Raw genomic sequence first — 20,696 nt, forward strand, 5'->3', positions numbered from 1 at the left:
CTTCTCCCATCGCGTTTCTCTCCACAACCCTTCCACCAATCGAACCTCAGCCAGCGTAGCAGTACATACAGAGATAGAACCCCACCGTAAACACAATAAAAACACAAAAAAACAGACTTTATCTTATCCAGCAGATTTCGCTAGAACATTCTTAACACTCTACCACCAGACCCTTCGTCACGTAGTCCTTGTACTTTCTATACTCGCCGTCATTTACCAGTCGATCGATCTCTGAAGCTTCCGTCTTCATCCTCCCGAAAACCCCACAAAACAAAACATTCTCTCCTTCCGGAGTCTTTCCTTTATATTTTTTCCAGTTGACCCCCTTCTGCCTGTGAACGACCTTCCCCACCTACTAGCCCTTCCAGCGCTACGCTATTCTTTGTGCACCATATCCCAACTTGTATGCTATCCGCTTCTCGAGGCTAGACCTTCTATAATAATCTATTTCCACTTTGTCGTTTGTCTACTGCCCCTCGCTCCCCGTAGCAAGCATCACTAACTGAAACTCTTTATTATACGTCGCCCTTTTCTTTCTATCATCTTTTCGCAACACCCCAAACGACACCCCAGACCATAAAAAGAACCAATACACTACTCCAAGCCCATCGCTTTCCGAGACACTCGAGTGCTCCGAATCCAGACCAATCGCTTTTCCCTTGGTATCAGAATCGGCTCAGTTCCTCCAGCTTATTAACCGATCGATCGTATCAACAGCCCTCGAGCTCAATAGGCTTCTTCCCGTCTGGTTACCCCAATGTACGTCGTTCGTCTTGACATCATCGTCCATACCTCTTTATTACAACCAACAAAACAATACTAGATACATACACACACATTGTTATTCATGATGAAGCAATGGCTCGAACGCCATCCGGACTGAATCAGTTCTTAGCCCCTACGCCCGAGTCTGACTACTATTGCCTTCGCCACAGTCCAGCATAACTTTATTGCACTCGGTAGTCCAGTCCACTAGTGCGAGAAACAGTCCGAGCCTGGCTGGCCTCACTCAGTCCTCGCAACCCAACCCAGCCTTGCAACCGATCTTCACAGCCGAACATCCCCACCTCAATCCTTAAAGTTCCCAGACTCGCCCCAACTCCGATTACTCCTCGCCACACCCACCAGCCCTATTCTATTCACCTCTACCAACCTCCTTCTCCTCCCCCCTTTTTACCCGGCCTATCTAGTTTATCTCAAAATATCACTTCAAGCTGTTCAAACTGTCCCATCTTCACCACCAACACTCACTCACCTCTTTCACCTTGGTCTGACCCTTTTAGAAGTTCTATCTATTTCACCTTTTATTTCCGTTCTCTTTGCTGTCCATTTTTTGCCACCTCGCCTGTTACTCTTGACTCGATTGTCACCCCGTCACCTTAGCACCTGATCAACCTTCAAGCTCAGTCCGACAATGTCAGCTCAACTGTACTACTCCATCCCCAACACCAACCAACGCTCGCCCAGCACGATGGCCTACTCCGACAACTCGGGTCTTCTTGCCGGTGCCCGTCGTCGCTCACCTCCCCAACAAGGCTTTGGTCCTGGGGGTATTAACATGTATCATCAGCAGCAAATTCAAACCGCCTTGTACCAACAGCAGCAAATCGAGTTTGCTCAACAGCAAGCGCAATTGGAAATGCATTTACAACTGGAACAAATGAGATTGCAAAACTTGGCGTTCGTAATGTTCCTTGTTTCACTCGATTGATGATATCGTCTCTCTGTCGCCTCTCTTACTCGATAGATCAATCTAACCTTGTTACCCCCTTCCTCCGCCTGACAGCTTACAGGAACAAATCATGATTGGCCAAGCTCATGCCCATCAAGCCCACGCTCAAGCACAGGCCGAGCAACAACAACAACTTCACAACACGTTCTACTCGACCAACAAGGCTCCCGCTCCTGGCCGCATGACTTTTACTCAAGGTCAAGGTGGCATGCTGGCTGAGAGGGCCCTTGCTCGCCGCCAGCAGGCCGAAGCAGATGCGCTTTACGCGCAGTGCTACCCCAACGTGGAAGAAGAAGATGATGTTCTCCGGGAACTCGGCCACGGCCCACCGTTCTCCTCGGTTTCCTCTGAGCGATCCAGCAACTTGACTCCGCCGGCGGTTGTTGTTTCCAAACCAGATGAAGCTTTTCCTCTTCTGGCCTCGGCTGATGCGATGTTTAGCAAAGCCCCCGGGTTTCCCAAGCTCACCAATCAACATGCCTCCCTCGACTTTCAAACGGATTCGTTATCCGCTACTCCTTCACTGGGCTCCGTGAGCCCTCCCAGCTCTACCGATAATTCTCAAACCAAAGACTCTGCCGCTGTACCGATCAAGAAGAAATTCTCCGACGTCCTCAAGTCATCAGCGCCCAAATCTACCCCCACCCCGCCGGCTAACTCCAACGCCACTACCGGACCACCTCCCAAACTCAATCCGTTTTCGTCGGTGTTCGTGCCTGGATCTAACAACAGTCCGGAAAGCGAGGCTCCTGCTCCTGTGTCCAAATCCTCCCCAACTCAAAAGGTCGTTTCGTTCACCGAGCCGGCCCCTGAGTCGGCTGCATCCCCAGGAGTCTACCGAGCCCCGAGAGCCAAGTCACCACCCAGTGCCAAAGGTAACCGAGTGTCTGTCACTCCGTTGGCCCCTACTCTTCAATCAGTCCCTGGTGGTATGCCCACTCGCCAACCGCGTGGCCCAGCCGCCGAAGCCGAGCTCACCAACCAAAACTTCGCCACTCGCATTAGAAAGCGTGCCATCGGAGCGATCAAGACTCTTGGACCTCGCCCACCGACCTCGCCTAGCCCTGTCTCCACTGCCTCGGCGACCAACTATCACTACTACCAACAGCAGCAAATGCTCGAAGCCATGATGATGCAACAACATCAACAACACGCCCTCGCCGCCGCTGGGTACGTTGACTCCGACCTTGGCTTCCACTCTGCCATGCATTCGTCTGGCGGGATCGCCCACTTGATGGCCACTGCTCGCGCTCGTGAAGAAAGATTTGGCTACTGAAGAATCACTCGCAGCTACCCTTCCTTCCTTTTATAATCCATCTTGGAGATGTGTTCATGGACTTTATGGCTCCTAGTGTTGGCCTATTTTTGTTAGCATCGCCCTCTTTTTGTAACCTAAACATACTAAACCCCTTCAAAAAAATTGAAAAACACATCTAAGTCTAAAAAAATCCTACCGATCTTGTCTAATCAAATTTTCCAGCTTGATATAGTCATCTTGACCCGAAATGGGGACAGAGCCAGAGCTCTCATACTCATTCGAGTACCACTGTCTTCTCTCAGCAACTAAACCCTAGTTCCTCTTTGATCGTTCCTGTTTCCACCCACTCGATCTCTGCCAACTGTCTCAAGACCACATGTCCAAAACAAGTAAATAGATGAAGCAAACACTGACATTCATTGACCACGTTTACACTCAAACCAATGACCAAAAAAATGATAAAACGATTGATAAAACTACAAAAACACTCATCGATCATTTTGACGACTCCCGGTCTGCCTCTTGATCTCGAAACTCCCCTTCCCCTTATTCCTCTCAGCCCGCTGCTTTTAATTCTCTTGTTTGATGTATATATCGTTTCTCGTTTCCTCGGATCTACCTATTTAATTGTTTTCGTTTGGGCATCAATAAAGAAACCCATGTTTTCCGTGCGCATATTGTATACCCTGTCTTTCTCGCCCATTGAGGGCGGTGCAGGTCCTCCGCAAAATGCCGACGCACCCTTTCAATGTGCATCGTGTTGCTTCCAAATGATGCATGCGGCGCATCTGGGCATGGTCACAGATAGCAAAGGGGGCAATCTCGTAACAGTTAACAGACTCAACACGTGAAAACACGCCTTATTACCGCCGCTGGAGCAACTTGAACCCAGTTCGAGAAACCTATGTTTGGTGGGATGCCCTCAAGGACTGGAGGGAGCATTGGGTAATGCGAGTTGGTAAGGAAGCCTGGATCAACCAATTCTATGTTCTTGTCTTTTTTCTTCGTGAAAAATTGTTGCGCTGCCCGCAAAGCTGGCTTGCCGTGATAGCTTTGAATCTCGCCTTCGTAGGAAGCAAGTGTGCTCAAGTCAAATTCGTCTAGCAGTCTGATTCCAGACTCTGACAGCTAGCTAGGAAGAGCAGCTCATCGAGACAGCATCTGCAGTGAGGCTGTATGTATTGCCGATTCGTAGGCTTGTACTTTCCTCAAACAAACGGCCTCAACGGCTTCGATGTCGTTTTGACATCCTTTGTCAAGGTGGCATGTTTCAAAAAGTTGAACAACTCGAGTAATTTGGGCGAACCTGAATGTAGCCTAAACAAAGATCACCAATTTAATTTGGTTGTGGATTTGCAACAACAGCAAAAAAAAAGTGCAACAAAAAAAAAGCAACCGACATGCCGAGTAGCCTCCCCGGGAAGCGGGTGCTTTAACTGCTGGAACGGACCAGTCATCGAGGCTCAATGACCGGAACAACTTGGCCATCGAGGGGACTTGTGTGTTACCCCTCCCCGTGGCCGGTTGTACCGCTCGGCGCTCATCTACTTATGTGTCAGCATGTATCGGCGATCACGCTTGATGGCCGGGTAGCTGGTCCGTACCGGTCATCAAGGCTGAAGAACTCTTGATGCCGGGTGTGTATAATCTACTTTCTCATACATCCGGCCATCGAAAGGAGTGCGAAATGTCCTTTCAATGGCCGGCGCTTGTACAGGTCATCGAGAGCAACACACTATTCGATAGCCGGCCATCAAGAGGGGGTACACACTCCCATCGATGGCCCGTCTTTTCCGGTCATTGAGGGGAGTGTGAACCTTGTCTTGATCATTGTCAGGTACACACTCCCTTCGCAACCTGCCATCCGGCCTTCAAGAACAACTCACCAACCAAGCCGTCGATGGCCGACCCCGGGAACTGCGGCAATTTGCCGTGAGTCTATTAAGGAATGTCATGAGCAACCGCTGTCCTGCCTCCAGATGAGCCTTGACAAGGCTCATCCGGAAGTCTGAAAACGGAACGCGTTGTCTCGTGGCCAAGCCGAGTAGAGTGGCCGTGAGGTTTGGCAGAGCCTTGCAGAATATAAATGGCCACTCCTCAGGTGCGTCTAATTCCCCATCAGCATCAACCGGACATCTCCAGCCCCACCACCTTCAAGATCCCGAACAAAGACCCCTCGCCTCAAACACCCAGTCAACACTTCAACATGCGTTTCACCATCGCCGCTGCCATGTCTCTGGCTTTACTGAACTCCGTCTCCGCCAACATGCTCGGTAGCCTCCTTCAGCCGACGTCGTTGTTTGCAGTCCCCGGGTCGATCTTCGATCAACAAAACGGACAAGTCAGCTGTGGCAACCAGGGCCACGCGGCGATCAACGCGAATGTTCTGACCCAGGTTCAGTGCGGCGGCTCTGGCGGCACTCAAATGAGCTGTGGCAACCAAGGCAACGCTGCCGTCAACCTCAACGCGCTCACCAGCATCAACTGCGTCAGCTACTAAACCACTTAGCCGAGTCTGTCGGAAAGTTCGAACTGCAGGAGGTATGCCCGTCTGTTTGGATGGCCCAAAGCATCCCAACGGTCACTGACTTTCTTCCATCCTCATCGCTCCAGTCTCTTGTAATACGTCGTGGTGGAGGTTGCTGCCTGAATGTATCCTCATCCTTCCTCATTTGCGCAGATCTCTCCCGAAGGATGCTGTTTTCCCTCTTAATTGTTTCATATCCTCATCCTACATCGTTCCTTGTATCCCATTCATTTCAACAACACTCACTTCACCAATCTCAAGCTAGACCATCCCTTAGAATCTACGCGAGACTCGCTTTGTCTATTCTGATAAATTGCAAGATGTACCTGTGCAGTTTCGGCAAATAAACGAGGCCGCTTCGTAACTTTGCTTGCGGAAGAACAATTCACGCCGAAAAAAAATGATCCAAGAAATCTCAAGCTGAGTTTAAGCACTCGTTACTCCGAAAGTATTCTTCCCGATCGACAAGTGGCGCCGCCATCGTACCGACCAGGCAAGTTGGGAAGGAAGCCTGATCAACCAATTCTGCACGCCCCAAGGGAACACCCGAGGACGGTTTACACGTGCCCCAAGCCAGACCTAACTACAGCTCGATGGATCCATATTCCCGCCGCTCAACATTTATGACCGTCAGAAATACATGTCACCAGACGGTACCCCTCGACGTGAGACAGCTGACTTTTGCAGGTCTACCAAACGGGATGGCCAGAGCCTAACTTATCAAAGTCCCTCCCTATGTGGAGGGGGGACGCCGTCCCGGGGACCCTCCAAAGGAGCCGAGGGACTAATGCGCTTAGTCAACCCCGTGGCCTGAGAGAATTTCAAAATGGCAATTTTCAACTTTTGTAGCAGCACCATTTCTAATTGGTTGATTAGTTGATGTGGAGACAAAACATGCACAAGATCATGGATAATCTTGCTAAATATTTTTCAATTTCTTTGGGGCTTTGAGGGGCACTCAACTTCCTTTGTTATGACACCATTTGGTGTGCTTCATTGTGTGTTACACATCTTGCACTGTACATGATCCAAAACTATTGATATTACAAAGGATAATGCAGATCAAGGAGAAGGGTTGGGGGTAGATGAGTATAGTAAATAGATGAGGATAGCTTAGGTGGTCCCAGAACTGAAAACTAGAAGGAAAAGTGTCCAGAGATGAGTGTGTGAGGTTGATTATGAAAAACTGGCCGCCAAAAGTTGAAATGGTCTCAGGCCACACAGTCAACATAGAAGTCCCTCCTTACCCAGCAAGAATAAGTAAAATATGTACAAATTCGAAGAAAAGAAATCAACCTACGCACACATGGCTACCTATGGCAAAGAGAAAAAGTACATATTTATGTAGATGTGAAAACATAGTTGTTCAGTGGGTTCCAGAGCCAACTTCATCATCTTCCGCAATAATCACCATCTTTGCAATCACTTGGAGCTTGGATGGTGGATGAATACTGTGATATTACAAGCCAAGGTGAACAGCATTATGGAAGATGGTAAGCAAAGCAAGCCATTTCCCGTAGTCCAAAGCTATGCAGCAGAAATGTGCATATACTGATTACATCTCAATGATGCTTGCAGTTTTGACACCCGCAAGCAGCAAAAAGAGACACATGGAAACTCACTGTCAGATACCATTAGTAAACAGGATCTCAGCCAGCACCGAAGGTAAGTAGCAACACTACTGACTAACTCGTACAAAAAGATAGCTGATGCTTATCCACTATCCTGGCAGAGCTTTCCACATCCAGCTGCTAGAAGAACTTGTCACCCATTGGATTTGCCAACAGTGCCACATCCTGTAAGCAAATCAGAGACTCAACAGATTGCCTGATGGATAAGATGTACAGCAAGATGCCATACTGTTGTGTTTCAGGGATCTACCAAGTGTATGATGTAGTGGTAAATTTGGGTCAGGGAATTGAAATGAACGCAAGGACCTGCGGAGATTGAGGACTGTGATTCTGCAAGGCTGGCGCGGAGGATGTCATTTGAGGCAGAGCACAGGGTGATTGTACATGGCGCGGCGGAGCTGGACTTAACTTAAGCAGGCCAGTGCCAACTGGCTAGTAGCAACCTTGAACAAGGAATCCGTGGCAGACAAAGCAGGCTATGTCAGCCAGCGTAGCTGGGGCAGAGGCAGTGTGTGGGATCCCGGCATTGTAGGCTAGACAGGGGTGGGGAAGCTATGGTAAGAGGAGTCCTACAGTGGATGATGATGTGCAGCAAAGCTGACAGGAGATCTGTGTGAGAGCAGAATGGGCAGACAATGTGCGTGGTTTGGCGGATTGCCTGCACGAGAGGCCAGTAGAGGATGATGGTTTTCTTTCTCTCATGTATTTCCTTTTCTACGGAGGGGTCTGGAAGTTTTTCCCCCCAGGACTCTTATGGACATTCTTTATGATTATTGTATTATTTTAATACACGGATTCTTGATGTGCAGCAGAGTTTGTGTGACTGGTGGAGTTTTCCTTTACCTTCAATTTTACAGCGGATTTTACTGTACTTACGGGTTTTTTTACTTTCTTGCGGTTATTTATACATTGCTTTACTTGATTTATTATGTTTATGGTGTCTCACTACTCCTTTGCAGAGCAGAGCAGAGTTGTTCAAATTTTGTTACTTGGGACATTCACCAGGGGAGATATGTTCCCACTCCCCAGGGAGTGCCTTACTGTAACTTTTTTCCATAACTGTGCTGGAGGCCTTTGGTAAAGCAATATTGAAAAGGTATGAACAAGACTGGAAGTCAGCGTGGAAATCAGTTGGAAATCATCCTGAAATAAACCACAACTTGCCAAAAAATCATCCAGAACTCATCTATAATTCATCCAGAACTCATCCAGAATATAGTCCTTTCTTGGCTCCATGACCAGTGTGTCCTTTCCATGGAGATGTGAAAGGCCCAGCCTGTGATTTATTCCCCCTCATGTACTCGCGTACATCATAGAGATGGCCAAACGGGTCCGGGTACCCGCGACGGGTGCGGGTACTTGCTGTGAATTTCTCCAATTTTGGACACCCGGACCCGGACACGGCACCCGCCGACAGGTACCGGCTGTACTTGAGGCGGGTACCGCGGGTACCGCACTGGTGACCAATTGAGTGGGGTATGTACACACCCCTCTCGATGACCGCACATTGAGCGGGGTGCACATCCCACTCGATGACCGGCCATCAAGTGGGATGCGCACTCAACCCTATGACCGGCCATTGAGTGGGGGTGTAGGCCGGTCATTGAGCAGAGTACACACCCCGCTCCGTGGCCGGCCATCGTGATCACCCCACTCAATGTCCGGTCATCGCGTGGGATGTGGAGGTGTGTACTCCGCTCAACAATGGCCGGTCATCGAGGGTGTGTACTCCACTCAATGACCGTTCATCGAGGGTGTGTACTCCACTCGATGACCGTTCATCGGGGGTGTGTACTCCACTCGATGACCGTTCATCGAGCGGGGTGTGTACTCGGTGACCGGTCAATGGTCATCAAGTGCGCATCCCACTTGATGGCTGGTCATGGAGTGCACCGGCCATCAAGTGAGATGTGTATCCCGCTTGATGTCCGGTCATCAAGCGGGGTGTGTACTCCGCTTGATGTCCCATCAAGCGGGGCGTGTACTCCGCTTGATGTCCGGTCATCAAGCGGGGTGTGTACCCCACTCGATGGCCGGCCATCTACTGCTGACATTGGCGGGTACCTGTTTGGTACCCAGGTACCCGGTGATTTTCCGGCCCAAATTGCATACCCGGACCCGTACACGGCACCCGCGGACGGGTACTCAAAGGGCAGTGGCGGGTACCCGCCAACGGGTGCGGGTACCGCCAAACGGGTACCCACTGGCAATCTCTAGTACATCAGGGGGACAATTGGTGTCTCAAAACAATTTTTTTACATTTCATGTGGCTGTGAAAGGCCCATCCTGTGATATTTCCACCTCAATGTACGCGCGTACATCAGGGTGACTATTAGCAAAGTGCAAAAAAGTTAACTTGCATGTGCACATGTGAATTTTGAAAAGCAAAAAAAAATACAAAATTCACTAGATCATTTTTGTGAGGAGGACAGGATATCTGGCCAAAGTGAATTGGCACCGCAATCCAACCTTGACTTAACTCAGACTTTCACCCTATTAAAACAGTTTTTTGTCATTTTTATACGGATGTACTTCGCGCACTGCAAAAAACTCGTCGCGCACTGCAGGGGGCGTCCACTTGACGTCCCGGCCACAGTGCGCGGAAGCTCAAAACGCTTTGCGCACTGCAGAAAATAAACCATGAAATTCTCATTTTTTTTTCTGCCAGCCGGCAGAGGGGATCTTTCTTGCCCCTCCTCCATTTTCTTGGGGTATTTGGACCCCCCAGCATGACATAAAAAAAGGATGATAAAAAAATACAAAAAATAAGCGGAGCGCCTCCCCAGGGCGCACCCCCCGGGGATTTTTAACCTGCTAAAAAGCCATGGATTGGGTACCCAGCCCCTCGAAAACAGAGTTTGAGGGGCAGAAGTACATACCCCATGACTTCGCCGTGCGGATGGCCGGCACAGGCTGGTCCCGGAGCGGAGTACATGCACACTCCCCCAATGACCGGCCAGCACGCACGTGGAGTGCAAATCACCGGTCATCGAGGGGATTACGCACTCCTCTCGATGACCGGAACGGTCCCGGTTATCGAGAGGAGTAAACACATCTCTTGATGACCGGAACGGTCCCGGTTATCGAGAGGATTAAATACACCACTCGATGACCGGAACGAACCCGGGCATCGAGAAAATAATCATCTTGATGACCGAGTCTGCTGCGGTCACCGAGTAGAGAAACACTCCCTCAATGACCGGAGCGAACTGTTCAAGGAGAGGATTGATGAACGGTTCGCTCCGGTCATCGAGAGGAGCACTTAATCCCCTCAATGAATGGAACGGACCCGGCCATCAAGAGGAGGAACACTCTCGATGACCGGGTCTGTTTCAGTCGTTGAGAGGAGCAGTGTTTACTCCTCTCGATGACCGTGACCGGGTCTGTTCCAGTCGTCGAGAGGAGCAGTGTTTACTCCTCTCGATGACCGGAACAGTCCCGGTCATTGAGAGGAGTAAACACTCCCCTTGACGACTGGAACAGACCCGGTCATCGAGAGTGTTCCTCCTCTCGATGTCCGGGTCCGTTCCGTTCATCGAGGGGATCAATTGCTCTCGATGACCGGGACTGTTCCGGTCATCGAGCGGAATGCTTAGTCTCTCGATTACCGGGACTGTTCCGGTCATCAAGAGGTGTGTTTACTCCTCTCGATAAGCGGGACCGTTCCGGTCATCGAGAGGAGTACGTAATCCCCTCGATGACCGGTGATTTGCACTCCACGTGCGTGCTGGCCGGTCATCGGGGGAGTGTGCATGTACTCCGCTCCGGGACCAGCCTGTGCCGGCCATCCGCACGGCGAAGTCATGGGGTATGTACTTCTGCCCCTCGAACTCTGTTTTCGAGGGGCTGGGTACCCGATCCATGGCTTTTTAGCAGGTTAAAAATCCCCGGGGGGTGCGCCCCGGGGAGGCGCTCCGCTTATTTTTTGTATTTTTTTATCATCCTTTTTTATGTCATGCTGGGGGGTCCAAATACCCCAAGAAAATGGAGGAGGGGAAAGAAAAATCCCCTCTGCCGGCTGGCAGAAAAAAAATGAGAATTTCAAGCTTTTCATTTGCAGTGCGCGAAGCATTTTGAGCTTCCACGCACTGTGGCCGGGATGTTGAGTGGACGCCCCCTGCAGTGCGCGACGAGTTTTTTGCAGTGCGCGAAGTACATCCGTTTTTATATTCAGCCAAATTCAAATTAATTCCCGCATTTCCAAGAAAATGGGTTTCAATTTCAATGACTGCAACATTACCACATTCCAAAAATATAAACCCAATAATACCAAGTCGACTTTTAGTTTAATTTTGTACATCAGGGCATATAATGTGAATTACAAGAAACCCATTTTTTCGGAGGAATTACTTTTGAGAATGGGAATTTTGCTTTGCTATCCTTAAAAATCAGTAAACAGGAGCAATTGATGAGTTGGACTTTGGTAAAATATCATTTCATCATATTTCTTCCTACAGTTGTACATAGAAAAGAAAAGAATTCTACACAACATTGTGTTGACTTCCAAATCAATTGTGACTGACTTTTCACTAACTTCTCCATCCAATTTACCATTTTGGGGATGAGTTACTAATCCACATCGGGCTCACATCCGACCAAAAACTCACATAAAATTCAGCTCTGGCACTCCCTGGGGAGTGGGAACATATCTCCCCTGGTGATTGGGGTGGCATTCTATTGCTACACCATCTGGCCCAATGAAACATTGATGTCCGTGATGGGGAGGCTGTATGTGAGCTGTTGGGGGATGGGGAAATGCTGTCTTGTGTGAATTTGTCAACTTGTGGAATTTCTTTCTTCTGCAGGGGGGGGGGGGGGGGCAGCCCTGGTCACGGACCAACGGTGGGTCGCTACTTTACATTTATTGGTAAAGTAGCGCTATTGTAGCAATTTTTGTTCACTCTATGCTAACCGGACTGGTAACCACCGTGAAATATGGTGTGATATCAATAACGCACTGAAGGAGTTTTTTTTTTTTCAAAGACGCTACAATATCTATGCACAGAGCAGCAGTTATGGAGCAAGATATTCAATAAAAGGCCATTTGGGCAAATTTGGACTTTTATTGCTCATTAATGTGTTCATTTACCAGTAATGGCTGTATGAAAGGGCCATTTTAGGGCAAAATTTGCCTTTTGTTACAATAATGTGTTACTTTCCAGTAACGGCCGTATGAAGAAAGGCCAGTTACGATAACCGTGAGGCGGCTATCCGCGCGCTAGCAATAACAATAACTGTGAAAAAAATAACTGAAGGTCACTACCTTACTCTGCAGGCCTGGTTATTGTAGAGTAAAGTAGCAACCCACTGTTGCCTCCAGAGGAGGGACTTGAGTCTAATATTGACTTACAACTGTGTCACAGTTGGCCAGTTTTATTGTAGCCAACTTTTGGTTGGCTGCTCTGCCTTTGCACCCATCTCCACAGAGGTAAAAAGTTGGGTAAGAGGTAGATAGAAATCATACATAAATCCTCATCCAATTTTCAAAGGACAACCTTGACAATTGGACCAACAGGAATTTTGGTACAAATCCGATCACAAAAACCCAAAAATCTAACTCTTCAAGATTGAACTGAAGTTGATTCTTGGCTTCTCAATCAGGATCCCTCCTTCACCAAATTCTTCTAAAATTTTTCTATTTACTATCCTGGGATGGTATTATTTTCCTGAGTCCTCTATTGATTACAGAGGAATGGTTGGGTATGAAGAAAAAAATCATGTAGGACTAAAATTGGTGTTAAAAAATGGACTTACTTCGCGCACTGCGGAAAACTCTTCGCGCACTGTGGGGGTCGTCGTCTCGACGTCCAGCCCCCAGTGCGCGCTTCTGCCACGGCTCTTCGCGCACTGCATTTTCCGCCGAAAAAACGGCTTGCATTTCTTGAGATATTTTTTGATGAATCAATAGAATGGCTTTTTATAATCCCCCTAAAAAATAATCAAGTCATTTAGGGGTCTCCTTGAGCCTAGAGAAAATTGACATGAAAAAATCATATTTTAACGCAGCAGGGACCTGTAATATCGCTTCCTGTGCCCCAGTAGCCCCAAAAATTTCACACTATCATGGCACATGTGCAAATTCATTACCTGATAATTTTCAGAATTTTTCCCAGAGATATAAGGGCTGCGCGGCAGGCTTAGGAGGAAAATTACTGCTAACTGTATAGCTTTTTTGTTACACACTCAAACAGTCCCAAAATTTCAGAAATGTTTTCATTGTGGATATTCTCCGCGCAATAAATATCTTGGCAATAGTGTGTCATGATAACATGAGATGTAGTGCGGCGGGCTTAGTTGGAAAATGACTGCTAACTTATCTCATGTTTTAATGACACACTATTGCTAAGAGCTTTATGGCGTGGAGAATATGCAAAATTGAAACATTCCTGAAAATTTCAGACTGTTTCAGCATGTAAAAAAAAATCTATACATGTAGCAGCCATTTTCCTACTAAGCCCTCCGCGCACCCCTTCTATCTCATGTTATCATGACACACTGTAGTTTGATGAGATCTTATTTGTTGCAAACACTTTCAAAACCAGTAGTAGTAAAACTAATGAAAAACAAAACAATTAATAAAGATCTTCATGAGAAAAGAAAACAGTGAGACTTTGAGTATTTTACCTAGGTTGTGACAATAACAATCTGAGTAGACTATACAAGAAGGCAAGATGAAATGAGAGATAGTGAAACTAAGGAGAGATAAACGTGAAACAGAAAACTGAGTTGACAAGTACTGAGGTTGATAGTTGAAAATGAGCAAAATACCTATCCTCCTCCCCCTGAACAATAGCTCCCTTTGATTTGGTGTTGGTTTAGGCTTGTGCCGGCACTTTGCGTTCGGAGTTGGCGTTGGTCTGCTTGCCGTGTGGATCTGAGTCGGTTCTGATTGGTTCTCCGCGAGTAGACGTTCTCGGGGGATTCTGAGAAAGTTCCACGTCCGTTCATGTAACATGTGACATGTGACTGACTTTTCATCCAACACACACTATTGCCAAGAAATTTATGGCGCGGAGAATATCCACAATGAAAACATTTCTGAAATTTTGGGACTGTTTGGGTGTGTAACAAAAAAGCTATACAGTTAGCAGTAATTTTCCTACTAAGCCTGCTGCGCACCCCTTATATCTCATTTTATAATGACACACTATTGCTAGGAATTTCAGGGAATTAATTTGAAGCATATTTCTCTGTGCTCTCAAAATTTTGTGCCTTTGGTGTGTGTAACAAAAAAGTTATACACATACGCAAATTAATAAACGCAATACCTATTTGGGCTACAGGAAAGCTGGTGAAAATTCTGAAAATTATCAGGTCATGAATTTGCACATGTACCATGATACTGTGAAATTTTTGGGGCTACTGGGGCACAGGAAGCGATATTACAGGTCCCTGCCGCGTTAAAATATGATTTTTTCATGTCAATTTTCTCTAGGCTCAAGGAGACCCCTAAATGACTTGATTATTTTTCAGGGGGATCATAAAAAGTCATTCTATTGATTCATCAAAAAATATCTCAAGAAATGCAAGCCGTTTTTTTGGGGGAATGCACAGTGCGCAAAGAGCCGTGGCGAAAGCGCGCACTGGGGGCGGGACGTCAAGACGATGACCCCCTCAGTGCGCGAAGAGTTTCTCGCAGTGCGCGAAGTAAGTCCGTAAAAAAATCCTACATAAACAATTTTTGAAAAATTCAAAACCCTTCTATTGAGCGATACTGGGGCTGAGATCAGCGTACACGAGGCGGGGCAAGTGGATGGTGTTGTGGAAGGATTATCATTGCACAAGATCAGCCACACACAAGAAGGGAGAGAGAACAAGAGAAAAGGAAGAACAAAGAAACTGAGAACTCTACCTGAGATCTGCGTACACGAGGCAGGGCGAGTGGATAGTGTTGTGGAAGAGAACAAAGAAACTGAGAACTCTACCTGAGATCAGCGTACACAAGGCAGGGCGAGTGGACAGTGTTGTGGAAGGATGAGGAAAGGGGACTTCCACACACCAGCAACAGTGGGTCAGCTACGCTAACATAGCTGTTAGCGTAGCGTAGCGCAGCGCAAATGCGCTATTTTTTAGCGTAGCGTTAGCGCAATTGCGCGCATCTGCGCTAACGCTACGCGCAAAGGATGCAAAGCTATTTTAGCTTTTAGCGTAGCGTTAGCGTAGATGCGCGCAATTGCGCTAACGCTAAGCACGCAAGGCGCAAAAGAGCGCACGCTATGCTGCGCTAAAGCGTTTTTTGCGGCAAAAAAGTGCCTTTTTTCCGCTAAAAGCGCCTTAGCGCAACGTAGCGGCTGTAGCGTAGCGCTAACACTAAACAAAAATTGGTATGCTGTTAGCGCCGCTGAAAATTAGCGAAGCGTAGCGGCGCTAACAGCGCGCTAACGCTATTCAAAAAAGGTTGGCGCTTTTTGCCGCTACGCTAAACTTTAGGGCTAAAATAGCGTAGTTTAGCGTAGCGGCCCACTGTTGACACCAGGGGAGATATGTTCCCACTCCCCAGGGAGTGCCTTACTGTAACTTTTTTCCATAACTGTGCTGGAGGCCTTTGGTAAAGCAATATTGAATAGGTATGAACAAGACTGGAAGTCAGCGTGGAAATCAGTTGGAAATCATCCTGAAATAAACCATAACTTGCCAAAAAATCATCCAGAACTCATCTATAATTCATCCAGAACTCATCCAGATTATAGTCCTTTCTTGGCTCCATGACCAGTGTGTCCTTTCCATGGAGATGTGAAAAGCCCAGCCTGTGATTTTTTCCCCCTCATGTACTCGCGTACATCAGGGGGACAATTGGTGTCTCAAAACAAATTTTTTACTTTTCATGTGGCTGTGAAAGGCCCATCCTGTGATATTTCCACCTCAATGTACGCGCGTACATCAGGGTGACTATTAGCAAAGTGCAAAAAGGTTAACTTGCATGTGCACATGTGAATTTTGAAAAGCAAAAAAATACAAAATTCACTAGATCATTTTCGTGAGGAGGACAGGATATATGGCCAAAGTGAATTGGCACCGCAATCCAACCTTGACTTAACTCATACTTTCACCCTATTAAAACAGTTTTTTGTCATTTTTATCAGCCAAATTCAAATTAATTCCCCCATTTCCAAGAAAATGGGTTTCAATTTCAATGACTGCAACATTACCACATTCCAAAAATATAAACCCAATAATACCAAGTCGACGTTTAGTTTAATTTTGTACATCAGGGCATATAATGTGAATTACAAGAAACCCATTTTTTTGGAGGAATTACTTTTGAGAATGGGAATTTTGCTTTGCTATCCTTAAAAATCAGTAAACAGGAGCAATTGATGAGTTGGACTTTGGTGAAATATTATTTCATCATATTTCTTCCTACAGTTGTACATAGAAAACAAAAGAATTCTACACAACATTGTGTTGACTTCCAAATCAATTGTGACTGACTTTCCACTAACTTCTCCATCCAATTTACTATTTTGGGGATGAGTTACTAATCCACATCAGGCTCACATCCAACCAAAACTCACATAAAATTCAGCTCTGGCACTCCCTGGGGAGTGGGAACATATCTCCCCTGGTGACATGCGCTGACTCAGGCAGACTAACAATTTGTGACAGGTGATGTGAAATGAGAAAAAGAGGTGAAAGACATGTGGGAAGCAGAGAAAGAAGAAACAGGAAAGGAAACAACAGTTGACTAGCAACACCTTCTTGATGGGTATGAAGACCCCCATCACACATCCTGTCCAACATTATTTTCAGTGTATTTTGCATGATTTTTACAAAATAAAAGTACCTCAGACCAACGGTGAAACTGATAATTTACAAGTATCAGTATTGTGCGTGTATTGTATTGAAATAGATGTATTTTGGATGTATTGGTCATCAGATACAATACATGGTTTTCCAAAACTGTGTTTTTGGGTGCCCAATACAATACAATACATGTATTTATGATGTATCTGATATCAGATACAATACACACTTTTCAAAAACTATGTATTGCCAATACAGATACAAATACACGTATTGTATCAGTTTCACTGTTGCTTAGACCCCCAACCGTGACACATCGGCTTTCTAGTTTTGGATACAAGCCTGTAAACGCTTGGTGAACTTGGCAGACTGTTGCCGTAGTTGTGGCTGTTTGATGTCAAGTTTTTTCCTGGGGTGGTTCAACAACAACATTTGAAATTTCTGAAACCAGTGTTTATGTTCCCATCTTCTTTCTTTGTGAAGAATTATTGCACTGCCAGCAAAGCGGGCTAGTCGTGATTGAATATGCTTTTGTAGGAAGGAAGTGGTGCTCAACAAAAGCAATGCAGTTCCTCCAAGGAGGTTGCGCAAAGCTCAAGGTGATCTTTGACATTGGAGGAACTTGATTTTTCAAGGAAATCCCACTTTTGTAATCTCACATTTTCTCCCTCATCTTATCAATTCAATTCTCCTTGTTTTCAGTACATGAAAGCTCTGCATTTTGCAGAGGGGACTGAATTTTCAAAAGTGTCATTATCTGTTTTCTTCATTGTGTAATCAAAGCAACAAACTATCCAACTTCCTGCTGAGGGATAGGAGTGGTAATTCCATGAAGCGTCTGATATCTTTTTGAAATTTTGAGTTTAGACAGCCACCTGACATATTCTGTTCAGTTATCCCAGCTGATGTCAGCTTTGTAACTAGACCTGCATGGATGTGTCAGTACAATTTGTGAAAACATGGCATGTTGGGGTTCGGAGCATTTTCCCACCCCTTTTGCACTTGAAGCACTCAGAAAATAAGAAATGGGATGATGAGGGAATGTGGGTAGGATGAAGCTGAAGCCATGCTTCTCTATCTTTTGGTATAAGACTCCATGGAAAATATATACAGATGTACTTAGGGTGTAAAAAACTGATGCAGAAATGAGCACCGGCAACAACAATGATTTTCTGTTCTCACCGCTTAGGTGCAAGTCTCTCCTGCAGAGGGTCCTTTGGGCCCTAACCTAACACAAGTCCCTTGCTTTGGAGGGCCCGCGTGTAGCCTGGGCTGGCGCAAAGCGCCCCTGTGCAAAGTGCAAGCCTCCAAAGAAGGGACTTGGGACTAATGTCAAATTTTTGGCCTGAGAGCTTGCGGCTGTTTGGCAGGGAGATGTTACCCTCACATTTGCCCCACCTTCCTTGAGGAAAACCCTTCAGCCAAAACGACCGGCCAACAGGCCTGATTTTTCTGTATCTTTCCGCGCTAGACAGACCACCTGGGGTTGTCAACTTCTCCATCAATAAAGTAGTGAAGTCTTCATTTTACTGTGTGTTTGTACTACCTGAGTAACTGTGGATCTGGGGCTGATATGCCCCCTGTGCCAATTGAACAAGGTGCCTCCAAGAGAGACCCTAACTCAAATGCCAGGGAATTGATACTATTTGCCCAAAATATGACAAAAAAAAGTACTGGCCATAAATCCAAGATGCTAGGCTACATGCCAAAGTTCACAGCATGTTATTTGGCTTGATGGCTTGGGATTTAAGTGTCTGAGTTGTAAAAAGGCAAAAAAAAGGCACAAAAAGCCACAGCTCTCGCCACGGCTGGCGTACCTGAATGTAGCCTAAACAATCATAAATGAAAATGGTTGTCAAGAATTATGTACACCTAAAAAAACGCAACCATGGATGAGCAATTGCATAACCATATACCCTTTCGACATAGCCAAGCAAGCACTCGCCGGGATTTCTCACTGGCATGCTGGCAAGCCATGGCCTCCGGCTCCCGGGAAGCGGGCACACGCTTCAACTTCTCGCAGGAGTCTTGGCAAGAATCACCGCCCGGTAAGCAGAAGAAGCTCCAAGGATGAATACATAGGTACATGCACCCACACGGAGATGATTCCTCCCTGGCGAGTACCTTGGTGTTGTACCTGCTTGCCGAGGTTCTTGGCGAGCAGGTACAAGGTAAGACTGCTTGCTGAGGACATCAGCGAGCAGGTAAAAGGTAAATACTTGTCCCAGAGGAATCTTTCCAGGCAAGCCGAAGAGATGATATCCTCACCGGGAAAATGATACCGCCAAGGAGGAGGCTTTTGAGTATTGACCCTTGCTTGGATTCCGGAATCATCCCCGGCAAGCAAAGAAGCTCCAAGGTCTGCACTCGTCCGGAGGATTCCTCCGGTGCAAACACCTTGCACCTGCTTGCTGAGAAATCTTCCTCTTCAAGCAGGTTGTAGGTCAGCCTGGAGGAGCTGAAGAACATTCATCTCCGCCGAGTACAAAGGCGCACCCGCTCTCCCCAGCAAGTGCGTGTAACCTGCTCGCCCGCCCGGAACGATTCCTGGATCTTGGCAAGCAGGTGCCGGCTGCCGGAAGCTGCACATAATACGTAGTTAATCTAGTATGTACGTGCATCTTCTTTTTTTTTGATGCAATAACCATGGGGATGTACCCAGAGGAGAATTGTTTAGACTGGATTCATCCCCCGCCACGGCTGGGACTTTAATCACAAGCCCCTCTTTCAGAGGCTCGTTTCGCGAGGCGCCTTCGGCGCGCCGGGTCCCCCGGCCCCTGAAACGAGGGGATTGTGCTAAGCTAGCTTCGGGCCCCCATCGACTGAGGTTCGGGTGCTCAAGTAACCTCGTCCACAGTCAGATTCCAGACTCAGCTATGAATTCTAACGGCACCACCATCAATCCCTCCAGCCAGCAAGAGCAGCTCATCGAGACAGCATCTGCAGTGAGGCTGTATGTATTGCCGATTCGTAGGCTTGTACTTTCCTCAAACAAACAGCCTCAACGGCTTCGATGTCGTTTGGACATCCTTTGTCAAGGTGGCATATTTCAAAAAGTTGAACAACTCGAGTAATTTGGGAACTGCAGCAATTTGCCGTGAGTCTAAGGAATGTCATGAGCAACCGCTGTCCTGCCTCCAGATGAGCCTTGACAAGGCTCATCCGGAAGTCTGAAAACGGAACGCGTTGTCTCGTGGCCAAGCCGAGTAGAGTGGCCGTGAGGTTTGGCAGAGCCTTGCAGAATATAAATGGCCACTCCTCAGGTGTTTTTAATTCCCCATCAGCATCAACCGGACATCTCCAGCCCCACCACCTTCAAGATCCCGAACAAAGACCCCTCGCCTCAAACATCCAGTCAACACTTCAATATGCGTTTCACCATCGCCGCTGCCATGTCTCTGGCTTTACTGAACTCCGTCTCCGCCAACATGCTCGGTAGCCTCCTTCAGCCGACGTCGTTGTTTGCAGTCCCCGGGTCGATCTTCGATCAACAAAACGGACAAGTCAGCTGTGGTAACCAGGGCCACGCGGCGATCAACGCGAATGTTCTGACCCAGGTTCAGTGCGGCGGCTCTGGCGGCACTCAAATGAGCTGTGGCAACCAAGGCAACGCTGCCGTCAACCTCAACGCGCTCACCAGCATCAACTGCGTCAGCTACTAAACCACTTAGCCGAGTCTGTTGGAAAGTCTCAATTTCAGGAGGTATGTCCGTCTGTTCAGATGGCCTAAAGCATCCCAACGGTCACTGACTTTCTTCCAACCTCATCGCTCCAGTCCCTTGCAATACGTCGTGGTGGAGGTTG

General features: G+C 47.3%; 3 protein-coding genes across 3 annotated transcripts; all 3 read left to right on the plus strand.

The window, feature by feature from the left end:
- Positions 1-1,414: 1,414 nt before the first annotated feature.
- On the plus strand, positions 1,415-3,008 carry PtA15_18A54 (uncharacterized protein; the record flags this gene model as incomplete). The annotated part of the gene is made up of 2 exons (XM_053165009.1): positions 1,415-1,680; positions 1,787-3,008. The coding sequence occupies 2 exons, from the start codon at positions 1,415-1,417 to the stop codon at positions 3,006-3,008; spliced, it is 1,488 nt and encodes a 495-aa protein (XP_053028553.1).
- A 2,068-nt stretch (positions 3,009-5,076) lies between these two features.
- PtA15_18A55 (uncharacterized protein) lies at positions 5,077-7,319 on the plus strand (the record flags this gene model as incomplete). Its single annotated transcript, XM_053165010.1, has 2 exons — positions 5,077-5,478; positions 7,305-7,319. The coding sequence occupies 2 exons, from the start codon at positions 5,077-5,079 to the stop codon at positions 7,317-7,319; spliced, it is 417 nt and encodes a 138-aa protein (XP_053028554.1).
- Positions 7,320-20,140: 12,821 nt separating this feature from the next.
- PtA15_18A56 (uncharacterized protein) lies at positions 20,141-20,554 on the plus strand (the record flags this gene model as incomplete). Its single annotated transcript, XM_053165011.1, has 1 exon — positions 20,141-20,554. One exon carries the CDS (start codon positions 20,141-20,143, stop codon positions 20,552-20,554), a length of 414 nt encoding a protein of 137 aa, XP_053028555.1.
- Positions 20,555-20,696: the final 142 nt, after the last annotated feature.

Source organism: Puccinia triticina, chromosome 18A (assembly GCF_026914185.1).
Source record: "Puccinia triticina chromosome 18A, complete sequence".
Classification (NCBI taxonomy): Eukaryota; Fungi; Basidiomycota; class Pucciniomycetes; order Pucciniales; family Pucciniaceae; genus Puccinia; species Puccinia triticina.